This window comes from Aquarana catesbeiana, linkage group LG08 (assembly GCF_042186555.1).
Source record: "Aquarana catesbeiana isolate 2022-GZ linkage group LG08, ASM4218655v1, whole genome shotgun sequence".
Taxonomy (NCBI): Eukaryota; Metazoa; Chordata; class Amphibia; order Anura; family Ranidae; genus Aquarana; species Aquarana catesbeiana.
In genome coordinates this window covers 31,033,758-31,053,242 of record NC_133331.1, presented here as the reverse complement: position 1 = coordinate 31,053,242, position 19,485 = coordinate 31,033,758, and the positions used below count along the sequence as shown (strand labels likewise).

General features: G+C 43.2%; 1 protein-coding gene across 2 annotated transcripts in view; it reads left to right on the top strand.

Moving 5' to 3' along the window:
• INPP5A (inositol polyphosphate-5-phosphatase A) overlaps positions 1–19,485 on the top strand; it is a 611,899-nt gene that overhangs the window by 162,830 nt on the left and 429,584 nt on the right. For both annotated transcript variants that reach the window (XM_073595667.1, XM_073595668.1), the window contains exon 2: positions 639–680. In XM_073595667.1, coding sequence (XP_073451768.1) covers positions 639–680 — 42 coding nt within the window. The remainder of the gene's footprint in view (positions 1–638; positions 681–19,485) is intronic.

The following is a 19,485-nucleotide window of genomic DNA, read 5'->3' as shown; positions in this document are numbered from 1 at the left end:
GCGCACAGACTGCAATAATGACCGGACAGATGTTCTAATCCCTCCCCACTCCTATCCAAAAGTAAAACAAACGTTTTTTTGCTTTTGGTTATACGTTAAATAAATCATCTGTTGCATAGGAACGTTCTTTCCTCTGCACTGTGATCCTGGGGGAGTGGCTGTACTCACATGAATGATTTAAGTTGTAGATTTTTTTTTTTGCTTTAGGAGAAATGGAGCGCAAACATGTTAAGCTTTTAGTCCTGAAAGACTGAATAATGTGAAAAGACAACATTGCGCTTAGGTTATTTTATTTTTTATTTTTGTTTTCCAATTTGTTCTGCTTTCATATTATTGCCTAATAAATGTAATGCAGATATTACAGTTTAAACGATCTAATTCCAACTGCCATTTTTTTTTTTTTTTTATCTTGCGTTTCAAAATCCTGTCCGCGGATGGCCTTTTCCTGTGTAACCTAGCAATGACTGTTCACGTTCAAAGCTAGTGTGGTTCAGCATTTAAAAGTTATTGAATGGATTATGTAATCAAAACATCTTCATATACAGGAGCTAGAAAAAATATTGCAAGAAAGGATGTTGAGACTCATACCGGCATGACTATGTAGTAGTAACATTGCTTCTTTCTTTTGTTTGTTTCAGACAGAAAATTTACAAAAGAATTGGCTGCGAGAATTTTATCAGGTAAGACGTTTGTTTAAGCGATACTAATCACGCACTATTTAATTTAAATTGTCCCTTCTATTTCTTTGCATTGTTGATGGTACTCTAATTATTTTAATTAAAAAAAAAAAAATCCTAATCCTTTTTCCTAATTGATATACAGCGGTCACATGACCCAGATCTTTCCCAGCCTGTCTGCAGGGAAACATGAGCAGCAGGAGCCTCTAGTCCTCTGCTGCTGGTCATATGTTCAAAAGATTAAAAAAAAAAAAACGGCCTTTGGAATACAAAGCAAAAATAAATAAGTTAATATCAATCAGCTGGTTTAAATTGTCATACAAATATATATTTGAGATCAAATCTTTATAATTTTTTTGCAATAACACGGTATGGGTGGATTTCTGCCAGTCGCAGGCTGTGCCACTCCCCCTCAGCCTGTGCCGTAGAATAAAAGGGAGGCGAAGCCTCCATCAATCTGCATGTAATATCCCACCCCCATTGGGTTTAGCTGGTTAGCGGACATGGTGGAGGAGGGAGGGAGTGGCTATCATTTATCACTGTGTATATACCCACATGTGTGACTCTCTAGCAGTGTTAATGTTGATGTCAAATTTCAATTTAGTTTTAGTTATGTGTCAGAAACCATGAAATCAGGCCAAGACAGAAGTACAGTTAACTCACACTTGTTTAATAATAAAAGTAAACAGAACAAATGTAGTCAAAACATAGCCAAAGTTCAGTAACCGGAGCGGATAGTCCATAACTCCCAACTGGTATCTTGGGACACCTATTAGCAATAGTGTATAGGCATAGGACACCCCCTTCTGCCATGCCCCCTTAAGGGCTCTTTCACATGGGGCGGATTAGTGATGATCCGCCCCATGAACACCCGCTTGCTCAGCGGAGATCGCTCCGCCGATCCCCGCTGAGCAGGAAAATGACAGGACGGTCTCTCTGCACACTGTACAGCGACGGACCTGTCAGAGCGCCGCTCTCCCCTATGGGGGAATCGGATAATGACGGACCGTAGAGTACGTCGTCACCCGATCCGAAAACGGATGGAAAAGTAGGGTTTTCCTGCGTTACGCTTTTCGGATCGGAGCGGAACGGATGTCAGCGGACATGTCACCGCTGACATCCGACGCTCCATAGGGATACATGTATGTCCGTTTTTCATCCAAAAACGGAAGGATGAAAAACGGACATACGGATCCCCCGTGTGAAAGAACCCTAAAGGAGAATTCTACAAAAAAAAAAATTGGTTAAACCCACAAGTGCCAAAATGAGGGACAAATGAGGATGAAAGTGGGACAGGGGTCCAAATCGGGGACAGTCCCTCAAAATCAGGGACAGTTGGAAGCTATGGATAGTCAGCCAAGCCAGAAGTCAGGGATCGATGTAGAGGAACTGCAAGCAGGATCTGGAGCCCGAAGGGATGTCATCAAAGCAAGTCTTGAACAGGATCGCAGGAGTTTCTGTGATGTTAACCAAGGCAAAGGCAGAGCTTCTCTGGGCTGGTCGGCTTAAGTAGACAGGACTGACGAGCAGGATATCATCAACAGCTGAGTAACTGTGGAGAGATAGGAGCTGGCAATTAGCCAACAGCTGAGCGGCCAGCTCAGAGAAGGAAGGGCTGAGCCCAGCCCTGACATGTCAACTGTTTTGGTTTTAGTTGTATTTCGTCGACTAAAATCATATTAATTTAGTAGATTTAAAATATTTTAGTCGACAAAATGAACACTGCTCTATAGTCACATGGGCTGCACAGATGTGATGGGGAGGAAATGCTCTGCGTAGAAACTCACTGAAAACTGAGCATGTGCAGAGCTGTCAACACTGCTCTGCGAAATCCCCAACTGCACTGGGGACTTGGAAAGAAGGGGGGAAATGGAGAACAGGATCAAGCAGGTTTTTGTCAGAATAGAGAAATTGAATCTCATAGTGAGTATGAACAGCATGTAATACACCATTTATTGATAATGCATTTGCGTAAAATTCAGTTCAGTTTTTCCTTGAATGAATAATGTAATGGTATAATAGCATTGCACCTCTTATCTGGAGGCATGAAGTACACAAAAAAAAAAAAGTTCTGGGATTTGGAGAAAGGCAGCGTAGATGGTGAACTATGATGTCAGCAGACCAGCTTTTGCTTTTATTACCTTATCTAATTTCTTCATGTAAAACTTAATCTGCAATAAATGAAAACGGAGTTGAACTGGTTCACAGGTGGATTTTCAACTCTATCAGTGCAAAGGCAAATTATGGTTATCATGCCTGAATATTTGTAATCACTTTGCAGGCAGGTTATTTATACTGGGGACTGATATCACTTTACCAGATCAACCACACTTTGTCTAGCGCAGGGGGTGTCCAAACTTTTGACCTTCCTGGGCCACATTGGAAGAAGATGAATTTTTGTTTGGCCACGCTTAAAATACACTAACAAAAAGGATAGCTGATGAGCATAAAAAGCTGGACAGATCACAACCGCTTCAGCCCCAGAAGATTTTACCCCCTTCCTGACCGGTGCATTTTTTTGCGATTCGGCACTGTGTGGCTTTAGCTGACAATTGCGCGGTTATGCGACGTTACACCCAAACAAAATTGATGTCCTTTTTTTCCCCACATATAGAGCTTTCTTTTTGGTGGTGTTTGATCGCCTCTGCGGTTTTTATTTTTTTCGTTATAAACAAAATAAGAGTGACAATTTTGAAAAAAAAAGCAATGTTTTTTACTTTTTGCTATATTAAATATCCCCCAAAAATATATAAAAAAAAACCCCTATTTTTTTCCTCGGTTTAGGCCGATATGTATTATTGCGATTTTTTTTTTTTTTTTCTTCCTACCAAAAATACGTAGAAGCGTATATTGATTGGTTTGCGCAAAATTTATAGCGTCTACAAAATAGGGGATAGCTGTATGGCATTTTTATTATGATTTTTTTTTTTTTATTGCGATGGACTGCGACATTATGGCGGACAGATCGGACACTTATGACACTATTTTGGGACCATTGGCATTTATACAGCGATCAGCGCTATAAAAATGCACTGATTACTATGTAAGTGACACTGGCAGTGAATGGGGTTAACTAACCACTAGGGGGGCGATGAAGGGGTTAAGTGTGTCCTAGGGAATGATTCTAACTGTGGGGGGAGGGGCTACAACACACATGACAGCGCTCGCTGCTCTCGATGACGGGGAGCGGTGATCTCTGTCCTGTCACTAGGCAGAACTGGGAAATGCCTTGTTTACAAATGGAGAGCGCGGCGGGTGCGCCCACCGCGCCGCTTCCTAAAGGGGACGTACATGTACACCCTTTTGCCCACCAGTGCCATGCTGCCGACGTAAATCGGCGTGAGCTGGTCGGGAAGTGTTTTAAAGTGGTCGTCAACTTTGTTTATTTTTACCTACAGGCAAGCTTCTAATAAAGCATACCTGTAGGTAAAAGAACACCTCCTAAAACGTGCACCGTATAAGAGGCATTCCTTTTTTTCCTTTTTGTGAGCAGCAGCCAGTGACGTCCCCCTGACGCATGCTCTCTGAAGGAATAGCATTCCTGTGCCATTCAGAGCTCTGTGCCACGGTTGTGACTCCCCGCGGGCATGTGCAAGAGTGATGCCATCGCGGCTCGGCCATTCAAGAGGCCGCAGCCCGCAAACCCGGAAGTTAGACCGGGTGAAGATTGAAGGACACTGAAGCGATGACAGCATGCCGCTGGAGGGCTTCATTTCAAGTTAAGTCTTTCATAATGTGCTAATATGCAATGCATTTTTGCACATTATGCCTTATACATACAGAGAGAGAGAGATACACATAGATATATAAATAAAGTTGTGTATATAGATCGATTTTGTTTTTTTTATATATATAGAGAGAATCTCTCTCTCTCGATCTCTCTCTCGATCTCTCTCTCGATCTCTCTCTCGATCTCTCTCTCGATCTCTCTCTCTCGATCTCTCTCTCTCGATCTCTCTCTCTCGATCTCTCTCTCTCGATCTCTCTCTCTCTCGATCTCTCTCTCTCTCGATCTCTCTCTCTCGATCTCTCTCTCTCGATCTCTCTCGATCGCTCTCGATCTCTCTCGATCTCTCTTGATCGCTCTCTCGCTCTCGCTCTCGCTCTCGCTCTCTCTCTCTCTCTCTCTCTCTCTCTCTCGGTCTCTCTCTCTCTCTCTCTCGGTCTCTCTCTCTCGGTCTCTCTCTCTCTCTCTCGGTCTCTCTCTCTCTATATATATTCTCTCTATCTATACTTTTTTGTCTTTTGCTTAAATTTTAAATTGAATGGACTGGTTTACAAGGTGATTGTTTTACAATCTTTTTAAGCTGGGTAGTACACTACAGGAATTTTGTTCAACAATTTTTATTTTATTTTGGTCAAACTGACGTTCATTATCGACCATAGTGAGGAGAAAATTTCAAAGGCGCAACAACATTTCTCTCTACTGCTTGAATTTCTTACTGTGTATGTGTTTTTTTTTTGTTTGGGAAAGTCCATTCGTTGGACTCCTTTGAAACGTCATTTGAATGTTCTGAAAATTTTTGTTCCACTTTTTCTATGGATTTTCATTCCACTTTTTCTATGAATTTTCGTTCAAGTTTTCATTTGAAATTCCACTAGTGTATACCCAGCTTTAGTAGGTTAACCCAATAGAAATCTATCACTGCGCTCCTCTAGGAGTCAGGATCTTGTTACAGGAGCTGCTGAAGGAGAACCAAGGGGAGGGGAGGACAGGCACGCTGGGATGACACCCCCACCCTCCCCAATGCGTGTGTGGCACCCGGCAGGGCGGACTGAACCCCGTTGGCACGGACACCCTCCTTTCTCGCACACCTGCCACAGGACTGCGAGCTGCCACAGCCTGCAGGACGCGGCTGCTAATGGGAACGATGTTCCTGTTGTGAAAAAAGTGCAGGAACTTCCCTGAATATAGGTCGCTTTATCTAAATTGTGTCTGTAAAGAAACCATTTATCTTTATGGCCTGACCCACCTGACACTCCCCATATTCATTGAGCTCACATAACAGATGTTCTGATGAAGCTCCTAGTCTTCTGTCAATTAAATGTACACCTTTAAACCACCATCTTAAGATGGGCTTCACTGGCCTAGGTTTTTTTTAGCCAATAGGCCTTTCCCCAAGACCAAAACTGCGCTAGATTTTGGGTCTTTTTTAAAAAAGAAAAAAAAAAAGGTAAATGTTGAGCAGTTGGATAACTTATTTCACTTGTCTTGATGATTATTCTGCGTCTGGCATATGTTTGATTTACTGTATGTTTGTAATTTTGAGTATCTGCCCAGAAGACAAATATATGTACTTCTGTTTAGCTAAACTTTGCATGAACTTCTTTCTGAACCTTTTTGTTATTTGAACTAGAGATACTGTCATAGTGTGTGTATGTACATTTTATGCATGACTAGAGTCATGGGTTAGCGGAGGAGACGGCACAGCAGAACACCTTGCTTTGCAGCTCCTTTTGTCTAATTGAAAGCTCGGGCCTCTGATAAGGATGATTTATTTGCTGCTGCAATGATGGCGTTCAGTTCCCAACAGACTCTTTTTCAGCATGTGTGAAAGTGATACAATGTTTCACATGTCAGACCTCCATCGCTTTGTCTCCAAGGGAGATTCCGCTTACCTTCTGTTCCAAGATCTACCTGACATGTCTTTGATATAACCTGACAGCCAACCTTCTCAGTGAATTCTATAAGCTGCTCTTAGTCCAATGCAAGGTAAATAGCCTCTTACCGTGTTCTTTTCAGTTTACTACAGATAAGCAAATTAAACTCTCTGCAAAATATTTTTCTTGTGATAATTCTGCCATTCTTTCCGAGCAATGGCCCTTGTGAAAGAATTCTTTGTCTCCAGCAATTAGGCAAAAAAAAGTTTTCCTTTTGCAACACACTTCTGAGATGAACCCAAAGCACTGGAAAATAATTTTGCAAGTTTAGCTTTTTATCAGTGTATATAGGACAGACCACAGATAAACCACAAACCGCATCTTTTTCCACCACCACTGAAGACTTCTGTACTTCTTTTTTTTTTTTCCTACATGCCCTCCTCTGTCATGAGGTTATTTGTATAACTTTTAGCAATTGAAATAAATGAATTGGCTCTTCTGTAAATAGGAACACCCTTGGAATTTGGCAGTCTTCTCTCCTCTTTAATGTTCTCACATTTCTAGGTAATAACTTGTCTAATATGCCTTTAAATCCTAATTCTTAACATTTGGTGTCACATTCATACACACATACACACATATATTATACACACTGTCTGAAAGTTTTCTGAACAGTATAGAATTTGTTTGCATTTGGGAGCATTATGTACTGATGCGTTACACTGCACCGTAGGTAACTAATAATAATTTATATAAGGTGAGTGCAGCGCTAGTATAATAAAATAACAGCATGACAAATTTTTCAAATATTCAAGTGAAAAAAAATGTAAAAGGAAAACTAAGGTAGAGTCCCAGTGGAAAAATCAGTCCATGAATAAAGAGAAAAACAAACATCCATCCATGTGGGATAGCGGTGACAAATTGTAAAAAAAAAAATCGTGAAAGATCCTCCAAAGAATGTGCATCCAACTCCACACATCTGGCCAGTTCCCAGATGACGTCTGGTAGTGACGAAACGCATAGGGTGGCACCCTCAAGATTTTGATGGGCAAATGGACAATTAAGTGAACTGAAGCCTGAGGAAACGCCGCCGACCTCATTGATGAGACACATTACTGTATTGCCTCTGATACGCCATATATCCTGTAAGTGCAACCCACTTATTATAATGAATTGAATTTTAAAAAGTACTGCACTATGGAAGCACTTTATTTTATATTTGTTGGATGGACATTCGTTCTCTCACACAGATGTTTGTTTTCCTCTTTATTCTTGGGCTGTTTTTTTTTCCACTGGGACTCTGCCTTAGTTTTCCTTTTTTACATATTTTTTTCACTTGAAAATTTTGATTATATATATATAATTTTTTTTTTACTTTTTTTAGACTTTTTGTGCTGGCAGCTTGTCATATTCACTATATTTCATATATAGCATAAATTTCTTGCTTTTCTAGCTCAGTGTTGACACACCTGGGCTTCCTTTTTTTCACAACTAATAATTATTCTTTACAGATTGATAAACAGCAGAATTTTTAACAGCCTGAGCAATAGATGTATTATACCCAAATGGTTCGGACTACCACAACTCCAGTTAATGATACTAATCTCACCGTTTAGTTTTACATTGTCCCTTCTCTTTCTGTATATGGATGATGGCACTAATTATTTTAATTTAAAATATCTTTTTCTTAATCGATATTCAGTGGTCACATGACACAGCTCTTTCTCAGCCTGTCTGCAGGGAAACACAGGCAGGAGGATATTCTAGTCCTCGTTTTTGCTGATCACATGTTCAAAAGAAAAAACAGCCTTTGGATTACAGAGAAAATAATATTAATATTTTAACTTGTCATCCAAATATATATTTGTAATCAAATCTTTATTATTGTTTGGACTGACATGGTGTGGGTGGATTTTTGTCAGTCACAGGCTGTGTTGCACCCCTCCAGCCGGTGTCTTAGAATAAGAGGGAGGTGAAGCCTCCATCAATCTATATGTAATATTCCCCTCCATTGTGTTTAGCTGGTTAGTGGGCATTGAGGAGGGAGGGGGTGGACTGTCATTTACCACTGTGTATACACCCACATGTGTGACTCTCTATAGTCACATGGGCTGCTCTGATGTCATAGGGAGGAAATGCTTAGCATAGAAACTCATTAATAACAGCATGTGTAGAGTAGCCAACACTGCTCTGCAAAATCCCTGGCTGCATTGGGGACTTGGACAGAAGGGGGGGAGAGAACAGCAAGGATCAACCAGGTTTTTTCAGAATACAGGAAATGAATCTAAGGATGTGGGTTGACACCTTTTAAGTCTTTTAAACAAAACTTATAGTAGCATGCAGGTACCAGCTATTGTACAGACTACTCAGGAAAGGCCCCTAAAAATCTTTTCTTTTTTTTTTTTTTTTTGGGTAACGACGACATTGATCCAAGCTGATGCAATACAGCACAGTTATATTGGCTATAAAGCTTTGTATACATGATTGATGTGTTTAGAACTATCTGGCCATAGAAAGGGTAGGGAAATAATTGGCGTAGACTTGCACTCTTAAGTGCACTTGACACAAGACATGCGTTGTAAACGCCAGTTTTATTTCTCTTTTCATGGTACAGAGAATACCTGGGGACACTTCAAACACACATATCAACCTATGATTTAGGTGTTGATTTGTATTTTGTTTTTGAGCAGCCTTGGTTTCTTCTGTTTAGTGTCACAGCTTTGCAACAGGCTCAATCCATAAAGTAGAGCTATAGGCAAAACTTTTATTTTTTTGAAATTTGATTATAACCGTCAGACTTTTAATTTTTTTTTTTTTTTTGCCATCTATGTACCATTGCAGAGATTTTTCTTCTCTTCCTGCCCCATAGCCAAACAGGAAGTGAGAGGAAATCCCTGCAAATTAAAGGAATTAATTCCTTTGTAAGTCCAGGGGTCACCAGAACTAGTATCGCCTTTGGAAGATTTCCCCTCTAACTTTTCCGGGGACAACCCAAAATTTGTGATTTTTCTTTTACTTTCATTGATCGTAAACAGGACAATTAGAGAGGGGAAATCTCCCTAACTGGGACACAGCAATAACAGGTGTTCTATTCCCTCTTCATTATAAAACTAAAAAGTTTTTTGCCTTTTTAATTTATACTTTTAATGGAATTCTATAGCCACAGCATACTTAAATTTTATTACAACTGCATTGTAATAATACGAGCAGTAGATATTATTGACGATCCAAACATAAGCTTACTTGAAAAATGCTTTATGTTGCAAGTCCTGCCTGTCTGCTGGCCATCCCTTTCCACAACTTCCTGGATTCCCTGCATGCTTTGCAGCTTCCCCTCTGCTGCTTTACGTTTTAGATTCTAAGGACTACATATCCCATGGTACCTTGCGGTCTGCAAGCAGTGACTCCTGTACTGAGTCTGCCTCCTAAAACATCAGCACTTCTGTAATTCAGAACGCGGGCTCTGTAAAATGTGACACAGCAGTGCCTACCAACAGGGTGCAACAGAATTCAAGGAAGTATATGAATAGTCACAAAGTAAGTTTACAAACTTCAAGATTGTTCCAGTTCATAGGAGTAGGCTAGAAATAATTTAAATTCAATATGGAAATATGATTTTTACATTTTGACCATAGATAAAAGGGAAGTATTGGCAAAGCTTGTTTAGTTATACTTGTTTTGTGGGTACTACTTTGTGCTCTCCTGTGACGCAGAGCCATCTGACAATGGGCTTAAGCCGACTCTCGACTGATGTCACGAAGCCGCCCAGGCTTTGGAAGGATCCAGACAATGTTGGGATCCACCTAGATTCCTGATTGGCAGCTGGCTCAGCCTCTCAGGGCACAGTTGAGAGCCTGAGCCAGCTGCTCCTGGCCCCTCTCCTGCCCAGTGCTCCAGTGAGCGCTGGAGGGGTAGAGCAGACTGGAAGCAATGCTGCAGCCATAGAGGCGAGTATCAAAGTTTTTCCTTCGATTCCCACACGCCTCGTTTTAATAAGAAGGAACCCTACAGATTCCACTGGTTATTCAACATAAGGGTTTTCACTTCAATCATTGATCTGATTGTTAAAATTATTTGGTAAGAATTTAGTAGATGATCATTTTTGGAGACTCATTCATACACCCATTCATACACCCCCATCAAATCATTCTTTGCAGCTATTACCTTTTGTACCACCACCCCCTTTAGAATGTAAGCTCTACGAGCAGGGCCCTCCTGTACCTTTTGTATTGAACTGTACTGTAATTGTGTTGTCCCCCTTATACATTGTAAAGCGCTGAGTAAACTGTTGACGCTATATAAATCTTGTATAATAATAATAATACACAAACCTGTTTTTTTGCATGAAAGTAATGCAAAGTGCTTATTCAAGTATTTACTGTATTTATTGGCGTATAACACTCACTTTTTCACCATGAAAATCGGGTGCAAATAGCGTGTGCGTGTTATATGCCAATACTTCAATTTTAGCTGCCTCGGAAGGGGCAGGGAGGGGGGTGGGACGAGCGCTGTCAGATTACATACAGTGAGAATTTTCCTGTTTACTTGGCGGCCTCTGTAATAGGAAGTCCCATCTCCTGGGCCGCCATTGGACCACTGTTCTGTCTATCATATGAGATTCTCGCTGTATGTAATCTGTAAGTGCTCGTTCCACCCCCCTCCCTGTCCCCTCTAGGCTGCAGATGGGCATTGATCAGGCTGCATTGAAGGCAGTGGTGAGGCTGCTGCATTGAAGGCAGTGGTGAGGCTGCTGCATTGAAGGCAGTGGCGAGGCTGCTGCATTGAAGGCAATGGCGAGGCTGCTGCATTGAAGGCAGTGGCGAGGCTGCTGCATTGAAGGCAGTGGCGAGGCTGCTGCGTTGAAGGCAGTGGCGAGGCTGCTGCGTTGAAGGCAGTGGCGAGGCTGCTGCATTGAAGGCAGTGGCGAGGCTGCTGCGTTGAAGGCAGTGGCGAGGCTGCTGCGTTGAAGGCAGTGGCGAGGCTGCTGCGTTGAAGGCAGTGGCGAGGCTGCTGCGTTGAAGGCAGTGGCGAGGCTGCTGCGTTGAAGGCAGTGGCGAGGCTGCTGCGTTGAAGGCAGTGGCGAGGCTGCTGCGTTGAAGGCAGTGGCGAGGCTGCTGCGTTGAAGGCAGTGGCGAGGCTGCTGCGTTGAAGGCAGTGGCGAGGCTGCTGCGTTGAAGGCAGTGGCGAGGCTGCTGCGTTGAAGGCAGTGGCGAGGCTGCTGCGTTGAAGGCAGTGGCGAGGCTGCTGCGTTGAAGGCAGTGGCGAGGCTGCTGCGTTGAAGGCAGTGGCGAGGCTGCTGCGTTGAAGGCAGTGGCGAGGCTGCTGCGTTGAAGGCAGTGGCGAGGCTGCTGCGTTGAAGGCAGTGGCGAGGCTGCTGCGTTGAAGGCAGTGGCGAGGCTGCTGCGTTGAAGGCAGTGGCGAGGCTGCTGCGTTGAAGGCAGTGGCGAGGCTGCTGCGTTGAAGGCAGTGGCGAGGCTGCTGCGTTGAAGGCAGTGGCGAGGCTGCTGCGTTGATGGCAGTGGCGAGGCTGCTGCGTTGATGGCAGTGGCGAGGCTGCTGCATTGATGAGGCTGTATTGATAGCACTTGTAAAGCTGCAGATGGGCAATGATCAGGCTGCATTGATGGGCACTGACCCTTATTTTGCTACGCTGATAAATACGGTATTAACTCAAGAGTACCTTCAGCCTCATCCAAATCTGTAAATTATTTTTTATTTTTTTATTTTTTTGCTGTGATTTAACTTCCTTTTTAGAGGGTGGCTATGTTCATTCCTCATGGCTCCCACTATATGTAGGAACGTAGCCACCTTCTCTTGCCCAATCCTGAGATGGACTAGACTAGATATACTTAATTGCCAAAAATAAAGTGGAGGATTATTCACTTCCAGCTTCTGGTTTTTGATATAGTTTGGAAGAAAATCTTAAAATTGTTGGCCTGCAGCAAGAAGAGATAACTGTCGATAGCTTGATGCCACTCCTGTGTAGGCATTGCACAAATTAACTATTAGCGGTTGGCAGTTTGTTTTACCAGTGGGGGGTACCCTTTAATGTACAACTGTCATATAGTAAACCAGCTGTTAGGAGCCTGCTGCTTACTATCAGTAATGGCAAGTACATATAATCTGGGTTTAAATAAGGTTACTGGTGACTTATAAATTGACGACTTTCCTTTTAAATCATGGAATGGAGTATTCCCGCATACGGCAATCAGGTTTGTTTCATCCTCCAGCCCTTATTGGAAAAATTGCAACAGGATATTGAATGCTATCGGTAAGATACTTCTTTCCTGTTCTTACAGCAAAATATTACTGCGAGAAAGGAAGTACTATCTTCCAACTGTAATCACATTAAATAAAATATAAATGTTTTGTAGCTTATGTCCGTTTTTGGCAAACACATGATTGCACAGCCCCCGTTGCTTTGTTTTTCCCCTTAGGGGGCAGGGGCGGTGTATCTATTATATAGTGGGTGGGAAGAGTATGACCCGGCTACATGACTTTGTTAGTATTGTTTTTTTTTTTTGTTTTTTTTTCTTTTTAGACCATATATTTTTTTTATTGAAGTTTTCATCATACAAATTCACAGAAAAGAAAAATAGAGAGAAGACAAAGCTTGGGAAAATAACTGAGCCCATAGATACATAAAAATATAATTTGACAACATGGATATGGCTCTTGGTATGCATTGCTATAAGCGTGTTAAAGGATTGCAAATTTTGGAGCACGTGAGCGAGTTAAAGCGTATAAAGCCAACAACAACAAAGCCAAAAAAAAGGATATGTTGGGTACCAAAATCAAATGTATAAAGTGAAGGCTCAAGAGAGAGAATGAAAAGAAGAAAAAAAATAAGGGAAGAAAAGGAGGCTTGTTGGCGAGGTAGCCAATGCTGTGTAAAGAAATAGGGGTTAGGAGGGTTCGGAGGCCATATAGGTGAGTTCTAATACGTTAACACTTTGATTACCACTGCTGGTATTGCTTTAGGTGGGATGAGAGAGAGCTTTTTATTTATCGATTATGCAAAGAGGATGACCTGACAAACAACGGGGAAGAACATTCCCTGTCTGTGTGAGCTGCCTTGACGGCGTGTCTTCTGCGGGGAGCCGCTGTCAATCAACACAGCCAGACTGGACGGGGCATGGCAACCAAACAGATAACAGGAAGTACAGGCACACATTTGCAGATAAAGTGTCCTGTACAGGGGCGGACTGACCACTCGGGCACTGCCCGAGGGCCCCTTGCATCTAAGGTGCCCCATCAGGGTTGCCAGCCTCAATAAAACCAGTGACAGCATGTAAAAATCTGTGTTTTTTTTTTTTAATCCAAAGATTATAGCTGCCCCGCCTCTCCAGTACCTTTTCCGTGTGTGTGTATACTGTGTGTGTATATATTGTGTGTATGTGTGTATACTGTGTGTGTATATATTGTGTGTATGTGTGTATACTGTGTGGCCCCATAATCTTATTGCCCGGGGGCCCCATAATCTTCTCCTATTGCCCGGGGGCCCCATAATCTTCTCCTATTGCCCGGGGGCCCCATGAGTTGTCAGTCGGCCCCTGGTCCTGTATCTCTATTCAGAAAACATAGATAAACGCAAAGTCACCACGCCAGCACGGATCTGCTTATGTGCTTGGCATGGTCAAAATGAAACGGGCAGAAGGAGAACTAGCATGTGTTTCAGAAGAAATCAGGATCTCCATAAAGAACAGGCTAAATTTACCCAAAACTACTTGGTTAAACAGACACACGCATGTGATTTTCACTTCCACTAGGTTTTTATTGAAATATTTTAAAATACAAGTTGTAATTTACAAAAACATGTGGATGTAAGCTTAGCCAGGGGTCTCAAAACTTTTAAATCAAAAGGCCAGTTTACTGCCTTTTAAACTTTTGGGGGACCAGACTGTGGCCAGCGGGAGTATAAAATGTTCTGGCACTGGTGGGCATAAACAACGCCATAGGCTTTGGTGTTCAGTGTGAGTAAATACATTTACATAATTGGTTTCAGTGAGAGGAATAGTGCCCCATCATTGGTGTCAGTGGAAGGAATGGTGCCTCATATCAGTGGAAGGAATAGTACCCAAGATCCGGATAAAGGCAACCAAAGGACCACAGGCTACAGTTTGGAGACCCCTGAGCTAAGCACTGATGGCTTCCAAAACTGTAGACCTCTGACATGCGTCCATGTGAGACTATAACAAGTCTTTCTTGGTTATAATGCGAGGGTTTAGGCGAATAGTGGAACACTGACCAGGATGCTCAATCCAGGTGGAAAGTTAGGTCTGCTTCAAGGTGGAGATAAGAGTACAAGAGCCTTCACAGTAGGGAGTTTTAAGGGAGGTATCTTGGGGGAGGTGGAAAAGGAATGGAGTAAGGGAGGGGAGGGGGTGGGAGATGGAGGACACCAAAGACACCCGGTGCAGGACCCTAAGGCATGGCTCCTACAGAGGAAGAACTTGCCGTAGACGTTTAACACATACAGGCGATTTTAATGTTTTGAAGCTCTTTTTTTTGTATAATTAACCAGCCCATTTGATGTATTTATAGTATGCAAAGCAGTTGCTCAAAAGCTGCCACGCAAAAGCAAAATTAAGAAATCTTGGGTTACTTTTGTTTTGATCATAGTGAATTGCATTACACACTGTTTTTAGTTGTTTGAATAAATTGCATTAAATGTCAATGTCACACAAAAGTTAAGTTTTTCCATTGTTGAGAGATAAGCAGTCTATTGCTAAATGTTAGATACTGCCTGATTTGTAGTTTGTAGCAGGCTCCAGGAGACTACGAGTCAAAGCTTCGACTACAAATTAGATACAGCCCCTCCATATGTTCAGAAGCAGAATAGTTTATATTCAGGGATAGTTGATTCAAATGTTTAGCAGTGATGCTTTGTTATTATGGTGGCAGCACAAAAATAAGGGTTTTAAGGAGTTTCACATAAATGACAAAGACTTTGTATAGGCAGCTCATCTAAGAACGTAATTATTTAACACATGGGCTGTACCTGATGCCAGGGTGATTTATTTATTTATTTATTTATTTTGGATTTTTTGCTTCTTTACAAAGGAAAATTGAAATTTCAAGTGACGTACATGCTGGTCTGTCATAATTTCCTTCTTTACGTTTCTTATGAATTTCCTTGCTGATATTAATCATGACTAACAGTGTAAACTTGTGTTTTAGAGTGGCTTCTTTCATTTGATGCACGTCGTATAACATTGGTGTTTCCACACTAAACAAACTGCTAGTATTGACATGTAAGCCTGCCTAAGCCTAACATGCTGCAATTGTGGAATTAAGCCATTTTCTAAGAGTGAAAGACTAATCAACCACTCCTTTGCAGGTAAGCAAAGTACTTTTGAAATATTTGGTGTAAAGCCATCCATAGTTAGGCTGCTTTCACACTGGGGCGGTAGGGGGCGTCGGCGGTAAAACAGCGCTATTTTTAGCGCTGTTTTACCGCTTTGCGGTTTGAACCACTCGTATAGCGCGGCTATAGCCGCGGTATAGCCACGCTGTCCCATTGATTTCAATGGGCAGGAGCGGTGAATACACCGCTCCTTCACCGCTCCAAAGATGTGGCTTGCAGGAGATTTTCTTCTCCTGCCAGCGCACCGATTCAGTGTGAAAGCCCTCGGGCTTTCACACTGAACAAACAGCGGAGGCTGTTTTGGGGCGGTTTGCAGGCGGTATTTTTAGCACAATAACGCCTGCAAACCACCCCAGTGTGAAAGGGGCCTTGATGCAATTTTCTTTCCTGCAACCATGGGTTGATGAGGGAATCCCTCCCGTGGAGAAAACACAGTGATTATTGCTAGCGGCTATAGCCGCCAGCAATAACCACATGATAAATCTGGCATGCCGGTTGTACCCGTTCTGGAAATTTTTTTTAGATTGGCAACTCCTATCCACATATTGATCAGTGGTTCCAAATTATTAACTACTGCAGTAGGGAACAGACACACAAAAAGATACACTCAGCATCTTTCCAAAATAACTGTTCTGTTTATTCGACACAATTGAAGGTTTTTATACACATGATTACTTGGGTATCACATTAATATTACAGTTTTACTTTTATGGTAACAAGGGGCGTAACATAGGCTAAATTCTAATCAGGACTCGAAAGATTGCAACATGTAATCAAAACATTGTTAGTGCCATGTGCACGAAGAGTGCAGTGTGCAATACATAGGCAAAGCATACAAAATGGAATACAATTTTATACAGAATTTCCAATGTCCTTAACATACCCAAGTCGATTGATGGATCCACTTGGGTACAGTCAGCCTGTCCATATATGGTTGAATTTCAGCCGAACCGGCCAAGAATCAAACTGTCTAAGGCTGGCTCTAGCCCTTTGTGCAGGATATCTTGCTCTGGAAAAACATGGCTGCCATTTATTTACCTATCTTGCTGGGATAGGTAAATAAATGGCACTTGAAGCACTAAAATACTTATCCAAGGTATAGAATTTAATATTGGTTGGTCCTCCAGTTTAACAGAGATCACATACCCAAAATACATAGGCTTTTGATTACATTAATAACACTTTTGGTAGCACAAAGGTAGTATATTTTTCCCAGTAAAAGTACTTAAAGCGGATCTCCACCCGTTTTTAAAACCATAGATGAAGAGCATTACCGCAGTGTCCTAATGACAAAACGGCCCTTTTTTTTTTTTTTTCTACTGTACCTTTGTTGCTGTTAGTATCTTTGTGTCTTCCAGGAAGTCCAGCCTTCGGTTATGGGCGTGTTTACTGCGGCTAAATCGTCACTTCCTATTAGCCGCACTGGCTCCTGGGAGCTTGTGTCATTGTTCCCAGGAGTCAGTGCGGCGGCCTGGCGCGAGTTATCTCGAGATCACGCCATCACAACGGGCGGGACTTCCTACGACGCCGCTCGTTGTGATGGCAACCAGAGCTGTTGACGGCGCTCCGATGTCAGACTACTGCGCATGCGCGAGATCGGTAATAGAACGGGCGGTGCATGCTGGTCGATCAGCAGCACCGTATCCCGGAAGAGGATGCCTGTGGGCTTCACATGCCCACAGGCAAGATGACAACCGTCTCTAGCAGAATTTATAACTTTATTAAGAGAAAACGGGCAGCACTGATCCTCAAAAACGGAACAAGTGAGTTCTATATTCGTAGATCCTAATCTTTGTCATTTTGCCAAAAAAAAAAAAATATCCGAGATAGTGGAACCCCGCTTTAAGCCAAGCACATGTCCACTCTAACACAGTGAAAAAGCCCACGTGTTTGCATATTGATTCAGATAGGGAAAAATGTATGTTTCCTGTAATTTATTACACTTTAGTTTAGTGAATAAACTGGAGTCTTTCTTTCCCAGCTCAACTAATGGATCTATTTAAACACACCAGATTAATTCTTCTTTTATGGGGATTAGAGCAATCATTTATGAGCAGAGATCTTTGAACATTTTGAAAAATTACTGCATAGAAATAAATGTAAGCTTATTCTTCTCTTGGTTGCTATAGGTATTTTTTTTGAAAGTCACACTTTTTAATTGCCCAGTAATCTCGGTGCTTTTTTTTTTCACATTACTTGTATTATGATGGCACTTGTTCTACAAGTCAGAAGCTTCTAGGTTTATTAACAGAGCGAACTATGGGCTGGGAAGATGTATAAAAGCATATACGGAGCATTTTTGCAATGCGTGCACTTTGTTGTTGTTCAGTCCTTTAGTCGTGTCCGTGTCCCGGAGCTTTATCATTGTTTGTATGATGCTTTCTATCCATCTTGTTTTCTGTCATCCTTCTTCTTTTCCTTCCATGTTTTCCAGCATCAGGGTCTTTTCCAATGAGTCCTCTCTTCGCATTAGGTGTCTAAACAGGCCCGGATTTACTCCCTTTGCCGCCCCAAGGCCGGGCCCTTCAATGCCGCCCCCCCCACACACACACCACCAGAAAGAGCCCCCAGACATGATACGGTCAAAGACTGCAGACATGATACAAGAGATGGTCAGAGACTGCAATCATAGTACAGGAGATGGTCAGAGATTGCAGACATGATACAGGAGACGGTCAGAGACTGCAGTTCCTATGGACATTAGTAGATAATGGCCGATAGGCCCTCTCACCTGACCCAGCGATACAGCAACGGTTCCCTCTGATCAGGAGTCAGCTCACTCTGAATTGCCCATGGCGAGTCTGTTGGGTAGCACCCAGATCTGTATTCCTGCAATGACTCCATTCCTTTCTCCGCCAGGGATGGCGCCAGGCTGTGTGGCTTTCCCTCTGGTGGTGCAGGGCAGCGGGGTTCTCTCTCTGATGGTGTTCCCTCAGCACTGCCCTCTCCCTCTGGAGTCCTGGGTGTACTTTCCTGGGTGTAGACCCCCCCAGGACAAACCACCCCCCTCCATTAGTACAGACCCCCCCCAGGACAAACCCCCATCCATTAGTACAGACCCCCACCAGGACAAACCCCCCTCCCTTCATTAGTACAGATCCCCCCAGGACAAACCCCCCTCCCTTAGTACAGACCCCCCCTAGGACAAACCCCCCTCCCTTCATTAGTACAGACCCCCCCAGGACAAACCCCCCTCCCTTCATTAGTACAGATCCCTGCAGGACAAACCCCCCTCCCTTAGTACAGACCCCCCTAGGACAAACCCCCCTCCCTTCATTAGTACAGACCCCCCCAGGACAAACCCCCCTCCCTTTATTAGTACAGACCCCCCCAGGACAAACCCCCCCTCCCTTCATTAGTACAGACCCCCCCAGGAAAAACTCCCCTCCCTTCATTAGTACAGACCCCCCAGGACAAACGCCCCTCCATTAGTACAAACCCCCCAGGACAACCCCCCTCCATTAGTACATACCCCCCAGGACAACCCCCCCTCCATTAGTACATACCCCCCAGGACAACCCCCCCTCCATTAGTACATACCCCCAGGACAACCCCCCAGGACAACCCCCCCTCCATTAGTACAACTCCATTAGGACAACCCCCTCTCCATTAGTACAAACCCCCCCAGGTCAACCCCCACCCCCTCCATTAGCACAGACCCCCCCAGGACAAACCCCCCTCCCTTCATTAGTACAGACCCCCCCAGGACAAACCCCCCTCCCTTCATTAGTACAGACCCCCCCAGGACAAACCCCCCTCCCTTCATTAGTACATACCCCCCAGGACAACCCCCCTCCATTAGTACAAACCCCCCCTCAGGACAACCCCCCTCCATTAGTA